General features: G+C 37.0%; 1 protein-coding gene across 1 annotated transcript in view; it reads right to left on the reverse strand.

Annotated features, from left to right (window-relative positions):
* Positions 1–1,091: 1,091 nt before the first annotated feature.
* LOC105930914 (protein phosphatase 1 regulatory subunit 1A) overlaps positions 1,092–13,032 on the reverse strand; it is a 39,529-nt gene continuing 27,588 nt past the window's right edge. Inside the window, exons 3-7 of the mRNA XM_012869349.3 lie at positions 10,749–10,786; positions 10,529–10,592; positions 8,435–8,617; positions 6,602–6,730; positions 1,092–4,631 (exon numbers count right to left, since the gene is read on the reverse strand). Of these exons, the coding sequence (XP_012724803.2) occupies positions 4,552–4,631; positions 6,602–6,730; positions 8,435–8,617; positions 10,529–10,592; positions 10,749–10,786 (494 nt within the window). The 3' untranslated portion in view covers positions 1,092–4,551. The remainder of the gene's footprint in view (positions 4,632–6,601; positions 6,731–8,434; positions 8,618–10,528; positions 10,593–10,748; positions 10,787–13,032) is intronic.

Consider the following 13,032-nt stretch of genomic DNA (forward strand, 5'->3'; position numbering starts at 1 on the left):
CCACTAACTTTGCAGGTGTTGCAACAATGGAAATGAAACTTATTTTCAAAAGGCAGAATCCTCCAGCTGTGAGCATCTATCAGAAGTGACTAGGGCTATAAGAAGATGAATAACAACAGTAGAATCTCTTTTAGTGGCTTCATCTGGCAGAGAAACAGAGCTAAACGGTCTGGTTTTGCAAATTTGCCTTTGCTGCCATCTAGTTGTTACAGTTATGTCCCAGTAAACTAGATAAGGCCCAAGGGCACCTTTCCATCAGGGCCACAGACCAAGAACAGATTTAGCTTTCAGGGTAACACAACTATGGTTTTTACTTGGTTTATGGAAAGATTACTGCATATGAAACCTAAGACATTGATTTGTCAAGGATCTCTAATATTTAAGTAATTTGGTTTTAAAAAACTGCTAATTCACAGAATAACATTTATTGCACTTTAACCCTTATAATAAACTTGTTCTGGTGTTCATGATTTCCTTTTTAAGAATGGGAAAAAAAATGACTGTTTGCCCAATTTACTGAGAAGGGTAGGTCGTGGATGGAGCTAAATTAAATGTTACAGATCACAGTGTGAATTGTGTAAGATAATTCAATCAAAGGTCTCATTTATGAAAAGATCTGATAACACAACATGAAGATATGATGACCTACTTTACCTACAGTGACAACTGACCTCGATATATATTCCTAAAAAAAAGCATCTATATTTGTCTGCAGGCGTATCACTTGTAGCCCCAAAATGCTGCAGTGTTACAAAATGCATTTGTCGACTCATGCCTTCTCCATGAAAAATGTATGTGGTTTTATGCTCTTAGGTCTGAGTACACTGAATTATTTAAACCATTAAGCCTATTTTTAGGGTGAAGTCAAAGTTTACCCCAACTAAACCCATGACAAACGGTGCAGCGCTAAGTTTAACCTCTCTCTTGTTTTTTTAACATTTGAATGGAGGAGCAGATTTCTCCTCGGTACACCCACCCTGACTTTATGCTGACACAGACTACCAAACAACCTGCCAGGCTTGGCCTTCAAACATTTAGAAGGTGCTCCAAGATCAGGTTCCTGGATAAGGGTGAAAGAAACACAACCCATCTTCAACTTAAACGTTTTATTGTATCAAACAAATGTAGATAACACACACAATCATCCATCCATTCAAGTAAAACAGGATATAACTCATTTAAAGTACACTGTTACCATTCAAAAACACAACAAACATTACAGGGCTCCTAAATAGAGAGGTGAAAAAAAATAAACATTTTTACAGGAATGTTTCACGGTCTTTCTTGTGTGTTGTGGATAAAATAACCATTTTTGCATATGTTCACTAAATTGGTTCTGTTTTCCGTTTCATTTATGTTCTTCACGTTCTTTCAAACATGGCAAACAAGACGTTAAGGTTATGGAAGGATTGTCGCATAATCTACATGATAATGCCACTCCAGTGAAAGAAAAAGCTCAGAATGTGATGAGAACAATTCAAAAAGTGGTGATTGCTTCATTGTTTCTTTAGCACGTACAAAACTAGAAGAATATTTTACAGAGAATGCACTAATCACAATGTGAGTCCATATTTAAATGTTCAGGTTGCTGTATAAAATAAAGCCATGTAAAATTCAGACCTAAAAAAGTCATCACTTTACATTCAGTGCCATGCAAGAAGATGTTTATATATGGCCCAGGTTCAGATTCCCAATAAGCCTTCGTGTGTTAAAAATGATGGTGCAATTTGCTCAGTGGAGATTAGTTTTTCCCTGCTAATCCAAAATATGTAAACTAATCTGCTGATATATCCCACTGTAATGAACTCTGCTTGTCCGCCACATGTTTACACCCTCATGGCCAAACTGCTCTCCATATGGTGTGCCAACATATAATGGTGTCCATGCATGGAAATTGTGCACTTAATAAAATCGTAACCCTTTTCAAAAATTAGAATATCTCTAGGTTCTGGTCAGTTTTCTGTCAGAGAGGGAGCTGGAGCGTGCTCTAGTAGTCACCAGGCAGGAATGGGATATACTCTGAGCAAGCTTCCAGCCCTTAACAGGGTTAACGCAGAGACGAAAATACATGTACAAACTCAGGTGTTCCATTTAAAATCAACAATTAAAATGTAATCAAAAACCGTATTCACCCCAAAACTCTTCGGTTGCCGAGCCAAGATTCAAACTGCAAACTGTCTTTCTATTTGGTAAGAACAGGAACCCCTTTTTACGGCTACTCACATTGTATCTGCTAGAGATGTCTTGATTCAATCACTGGCATCAGCACATGATTCTAATCCTAGGATTTTTAAATGATTGGTATTAAAAGTCATTGACAAAACATAGTTTAATGTCTATTATTATTTTAGTCACACTTCCAGCCAGATGTGTGACTGCATTTCCATGGCCAATTTCTAACAACTGCAACATATTTTCTTCCATACAACTTGTAAAACACAATATAAGCTGTGCACATTATTTTGTTGATCAAATCTGAGCTTTCCACTAAGAATCTAACTTTTTCACCCTAAATTAAGACAGAGCAGCTGCGGTTCCCTGTCTGCCTGTGTCAGACGGCTTGCTATACCCCATTTCTTACATATGCACAGACAGCTGTCGGTTCAGGGGATAGCTGCACACAGCATACATAAACACTTTTCATTAAAATGTAGGACACGCAAAACAAAGTAGTAAGTGTCTGAAACAAAACAAAAAAAGTTGTCAGGAGCAAGCTTTATTGTTTTGTCTGTGCACAAATTACTGGAACTGCATTAAGCAATGAGTTCATAAGTTCTCAAAACAGTGTATACACTAATGATAGCGAAGCACTTAAGTAAAAAACTTAAATGTACACATTGTCAACAAGAGCAAGGTGTACGTTTATTAAAAACTTTCTGTATGTATCGAGTCAGATACATTTTTAGAAAGGAATGATGAAACAATGTGTTGTCAGAACATTAGAGTAGCTCTGTTAAACCACTCGATGTGTGTTAGAGCAGCATATTGACACTGTTCCGCTAAAACTCTGGTTTGGTCAAAATATCACTTTCAAGAAAAGTAGGAATATGAGAAGAAAAATAGAACTTGTAACATCTGGAATGTCGTTGGTCAGTGAGTTGTAAAACTGTAGTGTAGTGGGTTATTTTATCAAGTTTACAAGCACTGGCATTATCAGCGTATTCTTAATTTAGATTGTGATAATGCCAAACAAAATCCTGATCAGGACATTCCCAGTATTTTTATCTTTTTTTTTACTAGTATGTTTTTGAAATGGTACTGTAATAATCTTTAACAAAATATCATAATTTGTTTTTTTTTCTTAAACATGTCAGCTTCACTGATTTAAAGCAAGCACTGGCTAATTATGGGTCAAAAACCAAAGCCTACAAATAGTGGCATAACTATATCCGACAAATATCTATGACAATGTAAAAGCTTAGTGATGAAAAACGTACTTGAAACATAGAAGAGATACATGAGGTGAGTTACCCCTGGAGAAAAAAAATAGCAGTAAGGTTAAACGCAAATAATGTAGACAGGGGTCTTTTTCTTCAAACTTTTTAACCTGGTGTTAAACATGTTTTAAATGAAGCAAAGATAAAGATTTTCTTTTTTCTTTAATGATTTCTCATTGTTTTACTTTTGTCTAATAAGTCAATATTTCCCATAGCTTTTGAGGGTAAAACTGATTATGTCATTAATATGAAAACGCATAATTATTTATGCATGCTTTGCTACATAATGGTCAATTAGTCTACAAACAAATATCAAATTAAACTTAAAGTGTGATTGAGAAAATCATTACTACACATAAAGTGTGTGCAGTTTTTTGCTGCAGGTTTGCCGCAGTGCATAATTCGCTCTAATGACCAAAAACATTTGGGTATTCTGTTGTGTTGTTGGTGAATTTATTGCAGTCGATTAATTTTGGCCCGATTTTTGAGTTATTCAGTATGTGACCAAGTGTTCAGGCAGTTTTTAATTTCAAGACTTAGAGCTGATGATTTAGGTGGCACATACATATTTATGTGATTATGCATTTCATGTGAATGTTTTGCTCAGCACACATATTCTACCCACACAGTTAGGGATTAAGCTCCTAATTGGGATTTAATTTCAGATCTTTTCACTACCCCCAGTTGTTTGTGATGTGCTGATCCATTTTACTGACCTAAAGTGAACCTCGCAGTGCAGAACAAATACCACATCTTCACTAAGTAAAACATGTCTAAAAGGATATCAAGTGCTATGCTTGTTGTTTCCCAATCAATAAAGGGAATATTCAGCGTTGAGTATGACTATGATTGTGTTACTGAATCCCAGATTTATCCTCTCAGATGACTAGTTTCAAATCAGTGCAGCATAAATGATTAAGAAAACAACAACAAAAAAATTGGTCTACTTTTGGGTCTTTTTAAACTGAATGTTTTTTCACAAATAAATGCAGAAGTAGGCCCAGCTGCAGAGGGAGAGAGATATCCTGATTCTTCTGACTCTGCACAGACAATCCTTTGTCACTGAGTTGGGCTGACTGAGCAGACTGGACAACATTTGGCTGCACAGACGTCTTTATTTCTTTGTCTCCAGGCTGTCTTTCTTTGTCTTCTTCTCTGACGGCTGATTCACACTGGATGCTCCTGGCTTTGTGTCTGCAAATACAGACAAACAATAGATAATAAGAGTACAGAAACAGAGAAATACCTGCAGTTTAATGGTCTTTAGAAAATTTCATGAAGGATGAATAAATATTTGATAATATATTTTATTGTAATTGGAGAGCTTTTCTTATCTCACTTCATTGTCTTTAAAGAAGCATACATAGTCATTACATTATTCCTTTTATGTCTATATAGCATTGTTGATGAATTTTCATGCTCAGCATTTAATTCACTGCAAAGCTCAGACTGTTTTCCTTATGCTTGAACAACAGAAGAAACAACCCAAATTTGTTGGTACCTTTTAATTAAATATTTGACTTTTATCAATGTATTAATTTAATTATGTTTTAATGTTCATACTCTTAAGCACTTTATGATTTTATCTGCAAAAGATCCTACCTAAATAAACTTTACTTACTTTATTTGCACTTGAACAGACCTAAAAAATGTGCGCCATGCTTCTAAAACAACAATAAACCCACGCATACTACGACTATAAGTATTATGTATTATGTAATTACTTCTGACAAAGCCCATACAGCTCACTGAGTGCACGAATACTGCAGCAGTACAAAGCAGTAAATCCACAAAGTGTAATTTCAAGACAGCATATTTACATTTGCAAGCTCAAATAAACAGTTCCACAATCCTTCACACATATTGACGGTTTTATGCATCTCTGTGGGACGATGCTGTATGGGATTTCATGTCAGAGTGCAAATATGTGGAAAGAAAGAAAGAAAGCAAGAAAGGAAGAAGACTTGGTTATATAAATCACTCTGCTGTTGGTTGGTGAATCTTAAGCTTAATAATAAATCTTTCATCATCTTCTATGTTTGAACCTGATCAGATTAAATTGCAAAAAACATTTTTACCATTTAGATGATTATTCATTTCCATAATTCAAGAAATAAACTGTTTAGGTACATACAAATCAGTACATGCAGACTTTGCTGTTTAAGGAACATCTATGAAATTATTGTCATGGTAATAAAAAAGGCCGACATCTAACCTTATTTTTTATGACTTTCACCAGGTTATACAAACACTTTAAAGGGAGAGTCCTTTTTTATTATTTTGCCTGTAAACAAACAGGCCCGTCTCAACATTTGAGTCAGTCTGCAGTCAGGTTTTCTATGTTATGGAGCGCCAGGATCCTTCATGTTGTAGAGATGCAATGTTAGATCCCGCATTCTTCGGTAAGACAAGTGTTAATCATTAATAATTGAGTTACAAATTTTATATTAATTTAAATTCCTTTTGCTATCTATCACATCAGATCTGGAGAATTTTTCTTCAGAGAAAGAAATTGGTATTCACTTTTTTGCTGATTGGTTTGACAGAAGCCTAATTTACCAGCTTACTTCGTGAACACTTTTTTGTGGATCTAATTATTTGAAAACCTGCTTGATTCATGATGATTTGCATATTCTGCATCCTTATCAGGTATCACATAAAAGTTGTTTGCCCTTTTGTCAACAACAGTTTTCCAGATGGTTTTCTCAAGCCATCTGCAGCATGATAATTGATCATTATTTAAACATACAAACTGTTCAAGGACTGGACCTCTCCACACGCAAAAAGCCCCATTGCGCCTCACTTCTGTAAAGCTGACATATTGGGTGGTTTATTATTTTAAAGTAGTAAATTGTATTACCAGGGGGATCAATACATCTTCTTTTGACTATTCTGGTATTGGACATTCAATCTCTTGACACTGAGCTACATGCCTCCAGCAGCTGGGTGGTTGTCTTTCCGGAGACTTCAGCCGTGATGTGTGCATCACAGCCACCTCACAGTTGTTTATTGACTTGGTATGATTATGTGACACTGACTGAATCTTGTTTACCTGTGTACCTTACACACGTAAACCCTGCGTACTCGGCAAATGGACAGGGAAAATGTCTCTCAGTGAAAAAGAAGCAGACGTGGAGGGCGAAGCGAGGCTCATCCTTCTCTACCTGTTTGTGCGTTTCCTTTTTGGGCCGAGGGTTCTGCTACGCTGGCCACGCTGGAACAGTCGTTTTTCTCCTTGGAGAGGGGGCGCTCAAGTTCACCGCCAGCATCTAATAGACTCTCCCTGGAGAACTCTGCAGGGAGCAGAGAGACAAATAAAAGTTGACCTGAGAGAAAGCGCAGCCCATGATAGAACATCAACGTGCTAAAGATGAAACAACACTCTGCAGCAGTGGTTTTTAAGTGATGCTGGTGAACAAAGCTGCTCCACCTTTTATCAGTCAGTGCCACCCGATGTTTACAGTTGAAGGTTATTTATCCCTCAGAACATATTTAAACCACTGATCTTTGAGTGAATCTATACTCAACAGGACCGGTGTTAATGGTCATTGATTTGCTTTCCCCTGCCTCCGCTTTGCTTCTTTCATCTAGAACGCTTCATGAAGAGCACAGTCATCGTGTAACGGTGAGGAGCAGCTTCTCATGCTGCATCCCAAACTGTGAGGTGAATTAAAATTTAACTCATTACACTGCAGTACAGTACTACTGCCTCAGAAAAAATAAGCCCGGTCCACTCAGAATGCATTAGTCAAGGGCAATTGCTGAGGTGTGTGCTGTACGCTGTGCCAACCACTGCGGTGAATTACTTAGCCAAAGCTATTTTCATCATTAAAAGGAAAATAGTTCAACTCAAACAGGCACCATCTGTAAAGCTAGGAGTTTTACCAGGTAAGGGTAGAATAAGAACATTTGCTATCTTGCTGAGAATTTGACGAGAAGAAATCCATGAGCCATCAATAAGTAGCCGCGTCACTAGCATTTCAGCACCCAGTCTATTTACTTTTACTGTTTAGAAATAATATAGATCTTAATAACTTAATAACAATAGCTGCTGATTTATTTTCAAATACCTCCTGGAATTGAGGAGTTCACATAAACTGTTGCGACTTTTGTAAGAAACAAGCTCTCAGATTTGTATATATGTCCTAACGTGAGCCCTTTAGAAACTAGCTAGCATTTTAGCATTCAAGTGATATCTTTTAAAATAGAGTATATAAGTCCAGGACTACCTATTTGTATTATTCAAGGTTCTCAGCTGTACTGCAAAGGACAAAGACATGTATACAGAGAAACAAGTAGGCATGTCTGACATATCAACATTTTTTGCTTAACTGCAAACCAGTTACTAACAAAAAAAAAAATACAGCTATCTACACGATTAAACATCTCAACTCTGTTGTAACAGAGAAGCAGCGGCTCTACTTTGAGCTCCCCTGGATAACGAAGCTCCTCAATCTTTCTCTTCCTTCAGAAGAAGCCCGTTTTGGCTGCTTGTATCCAGGATCTCGTTCTTTCAGTCATGATCCATATCACATGATCATCGGTGAGGGTCGGAACGCAGATGAACCCAAAAATCGAATACTTGTGACTCTTTCTTTACGACAGCAGACCAGAGCTGTGCCTGCGTTACTGCAGACAAAGCCACGATCCATTTGTCCATCTGTCATTCCATCCTACCATCACCCGTGAACAAGACACCAACATACTTCAACTCCTGCGCTTGAGGTAAAGATTTGCAATCTACCTTTTTCCAGTTGAGGACCATGGCCTCAGATTTGGTGGAGCTGACCCTTATAATGTAAAATTCTATAATTTAGAATGTACAACATTAAACTATGCTTTTTTTCTATTCAAAACACACATTAAACCAAGAAGTGGGGGCATTACATGACCAAGATATGTAAAATCTGTAGTTCCTTTTCAAACTGATTTGTGTTGTTCAACAAACATCCACAGGGGAAAAGTGCGTAACAAGATTTTCTTAGTTTGTCACTTACCCTCCATTTGGCAGCGCAGTTTTTCAAAGGCATCTGCTGTGGCGTCGTCATCGTGTGGGAGTTCCTCCCCAGTGGGAACGGAGTCGGGGCTGGGCCGGTCAGACAGACAGCTCTCTGAGGAGCACTCGTCTCCAGCTCCCTGCTGCTGCCTGTACAGGTGATGTTCTACAAGAAACTGCAGCTCTGCGAGAAGGGATGTAAAGAAGGAAATAAACGGGACGAAAAAGGGGTTGATGCTTGCCAAACAGGCTATAGAGGTACAAGGATTTCAGTTTTTCATTTTGATTTTTATTTCAAACAAATGTGCCGGAAAACAATGACAAGAAAAGTAAAAAGGAAACATCAAATCAAGTCATTTTTGCTACATGTTCGAATGATAAGGAGTCTGTTGGAGGAAAAGATATCAAGAAAAAATGCAGCAATCAAAAGTTATGAGAGGTTACGTAGCTTTAAACCATTAATTTTAAATTAACCATCTGGACTACTCAGAGAAAAGCAAAAATATCAGAATACTAAAATCACAGATTTTTAAAATGTTTTTTTTCACCTTCTTTCATAATCTAATTATCTACCTAATTTTTAGAGCATCAAACCACAAATGAAACAGATTGTAAATATCTCCCAAAATGCTTGTTATTTCTTGTTTCAGTTCATTTAATGAAAAATATTCTCCCTTTGCATATGCTGCTCCAAGTATTTACATCCCTCAGGGCTAAGCTCTTTAGAAAAGCCTCTTTACTGATGTGACCTAAAAAACTTGTGAAGCTGAAACACTTGTTGGTTCTTTTCTTTAGAATATGTTTGCTCCACTCATTGCATTTTATAAAAGCTCCAAAAACCAACATACTCTTTCACATGGAGACCAACTCTCTAAGTCTAAAACACAGACACTGTAGGGGGGATCCGGTCTGAATATCGGATAATGAGTCCTCGCTGATGAAAAAGCAACACTGGCAGACTGAGTTAGAAAGATAGGAAGGTCTTCCCTCATTAACGACTCAACTTCATGCATATAATACTCTGCTGAAAATGGTGACTGAAAGCAAGTTAAACCTAAACCAAAATTGAAATTTGAGTCAAAAATAATTTCTTCTTTTCATTTATGTTACAGTATTTGCATTAAACTGTAGTTATTCATCCTTTGCTTCTATTCAAAGTATACCTTAACCGGGTATCAATTAGACCTCCCCTATAAAAAAGTTTGATACAAACTACAATTTTTTTTATATCTATGTTCGATGGACTCATGGCCTGTCCAGTGTCTGTCCTTCTTCTCTCCCAGTGACCACCGGGGATATGCACCAAGCATAGATAAGCGGCTATAGTGGATGGATGGATTGTATAGTCATATACTCCTGCTCTAGTATGCAATTAAATATTATAAGCTTTCACACAAAATCCAAAAGGCAAATATGATGAGTCCATCCAAACATCTTACAACTGCTTACACATCTGCAATAGCAACATTTTGCAGACTTTGCAAGAGGGAAATACCTTCACATATACAGTTTATTCCTTAAAAAACTGTTTGTATCTTTTTTATGGTGCTTTAGAATAACAGAGAATCAAACGAGAGGTCAAGCCTATGTAGAATAGCTGACAGAATATTTTTGTGGTATTATAAGATACTAAACATTTTTGGAAAAAGACCACACCTAAACCACTTCCACTCAAACCTCACGCACCTGTACGAAAGTTTATCGTTTCACAGCTTTTTGCACCTCCTCCCCTTTAACCTCCAATTAACTAGTTTTTTAAACGTACCAAAGGAGGTTCAGACTTGTTCTTCTTACTCAGAAATCCTCCTTGGACTCCAGGAAAATATTATAATATTCCCTCTTTCTTCTTTATCATCTCACCATTACTAATTACTATTTGATTGCAGCATGAGCAAACCAACCTTTTAGCTTTTTGTTAAATATAGCGGGGAAAATATAAAACCTATTTCTTTTTTACAGAATGAACATTTTGTATCTTTCTTGTTGAGGAAAAGCTCTTTATTGGGAGCAAAAAAAAAGGAATGCTGTTTATTTTGGGCAGTTATGGTGTGTTTTCTAACATCACACATGACAAAGAGACATAAGGTTTATATACCTTTCATTGTTGGTGTCCCCTTTTGTCCTTTTCTTCGTTGTCGTGGGGAGTTCAACAGGGCGGCCTGGAAAAGATCAACGCTACATTTTCAGCCAAGCAGAATGCACAATGATGGGATAGAGATGAAACTCGATTTAACAAAGACAACACAGTTCATCGAATTATTTTTCTATAATTGTATTTCAGTGAAACTGTCTTTTAGAAAGCATGACTGAATTACCTTATACAACTGGTTTGGGAGTCGATCTTCATCTATTTCTGTCACAAAGCAAACAATCTGTTTAGTTTCGGACACAGTGAAACAGAAAATAAACAAAACATAACTGCAACAAAAACGTCATTTTTCTGCTTTTATAGCAGAGTGCATGTTTTCACTGCACGTTGTTTGTGGATGCAGCACTGCTTCGCCTCCCAAATGCTCAGAGAGGAGAGGAGAAAAGGTGACCTCCGGCCACATGCCATGTTATATGATTCAACGGCTTGGTCTTTACTCAGCACTGAGCCTCGCATTGCTACCCCACATCAATTACGCTGCAACTGCACACAAAGACAAAACCTTACCAGCAGTTCATAAACTTAACTCTCATAGTCAGAATTTACACACCAGACTAATGTTCTATCTATGAACTTAATCAGTACAGTACTTTCTATTTCTTCAGCTTTTTTCATCATGGTATTCAAATTTTCCCAAAGGTTAATGCTTTCTGTCTGTCACACAGTGTGACATATGCAAGACCTGCTTGATTGTTGAAATTGCACCATGTGTGCCTGGCTTAAAAACCAAGTCTACTTCCTCACCCTAAAACTGTTACAATCTGCAATTGCTCGGCTGTTAACATATTTTGTTTCTACTTGATATCAGAAGGAAAGCTCGCCTTTAAAAAACAACAACCCATAAAGCTCAAAGAAGCTTCACTGAGGGAAGAGAAGCTAGAAAAACGTATTATGTAAAACATAAACTGCCACTGTAGGGAAGGATGCAAAGATGTTAAAATAAAACAGCTGACTCAGGTAAAGTAAACCCTCTGATCAACATTGAGCATCTTGAGTTTACATTCAAACCTATGTTTTACAGCCCTAAAACTTTTTTTTCTAGGACACCACCCAGTTGCCTGGCAACCTATGCATCCCTCGGCACTACAAAAGATGTGGGAGTGTGTGCGTATCTTTAAAATGAGTGAGCATGTGTGCCAACTTGCTTATAATATTTCTGCGTAAAAGCATGCTGATTAGGATAAGTGCTGTGTTTGTTTCTTTATTCTTTGGGTTCTCTAATTTTATTTATGCACCATGAGAAAAATAACAATTGAATAAAAACCTTCTGAAGTGCCACAACATTTTATTTTAATGATAATGAATCTGTATATTTTGTTCTTTGCAGAAATAGGGCCAATTCAGTCCTGCTTTTAGCATTTTGGAGGAGTTGGATTTGATTTTGAATTATTTTCAGGAAATAGACCAGTCAAGTCAATATTTTATCTAAATCACATATCATTTTACACATGTTCTTTGGCTATAAAATGGAAACATACCTGCTTCACAAAAGCAGTAAAAATTGCCAGGCAACATGAAGGACCGAAATTATGTACTTTCTTTGGAATGATGATTCCACTCTTGTTGTTTCAGGTTCCTATTAGACAGCATTTGATTTTTAAATATGCAAAATGGATCAAGCTTGCTTGGAAGCTCATCTGAATCTCACATTTTGGAAAAATGCAAATCTATTACCACTTCTTTAGAGCCAGCTTCAAGTATTTCAATTAATCAGACACCTGCTGAGAGCCAAATGAGATATTTTTTACAGAAGACGATAAGCTGCCTTGATCAAAAAAACGTGAAAACACTGAACATTATGGGAGCTGTAGAATCAAAAAAATTGACTATGATATTACACTGCAGAAGATGGAACCCGGAGCAAAGTGGTCATAGCTTAATCATTGAAATCACAGTGGATTTAATTTCATCCTTAAAGCAACAAGTAGCTGTGGTTTGATTTTGAACAACACAGGAAAGCAATTTGGGTCAAGAAAAATAAAGTTTGGCATTCACAGGGCTGATTACCAGATTATTTTGTCTCTGTGTGCAGCCCATCTGTGCTGCATAATGAGGAAAACAGCCAATAAAGAAGATTTTCCACCAGTGATGAGTCTATCACTGCAACTCTCAGCTGAATGCCTGAAACAAAACAAGACCAAAGCAAAGACAGTCCTCTGACTCGCAGCCAAGCTCATTTCTGTTGTGTTCAAACTCTAAACCGCATTTACTTCAAAGTTGCACAGCAGCTATGGAATTAAGAAAACAATGACAGCCCATTACATTTTGTGAGAAATGGTACAAAATGCATGCTGCATTCAATCACGTATTTATAAAAGAAAAGAAAAATGAATGTCTTATCTGTGATCCTTTTTCTCCTTTGGAAGCTGAAAGTGGAAGAGTCTGTTTTGTCTTTTTCTTGCACATTTAAATCGGAGTGGCTCCTTTCTTTTCATGCTAAAGGCTGCATC

This window comes from Fundulus heteroclitus, chromosome 20 (assembly GCF_011125445.2).
Source record: "Fundulus heteroclitus isolate FHET01 chromosome 20, MU-UCD_Fhet_4.1, whole genome shotgun sequence".
Lineage (NCBI taxonomy): Eukaryota > Metazoa > Chordata > Actinopteri > Cyprinodontiformes > Fundulidae > Fundulus > Fundulus heteroclitus.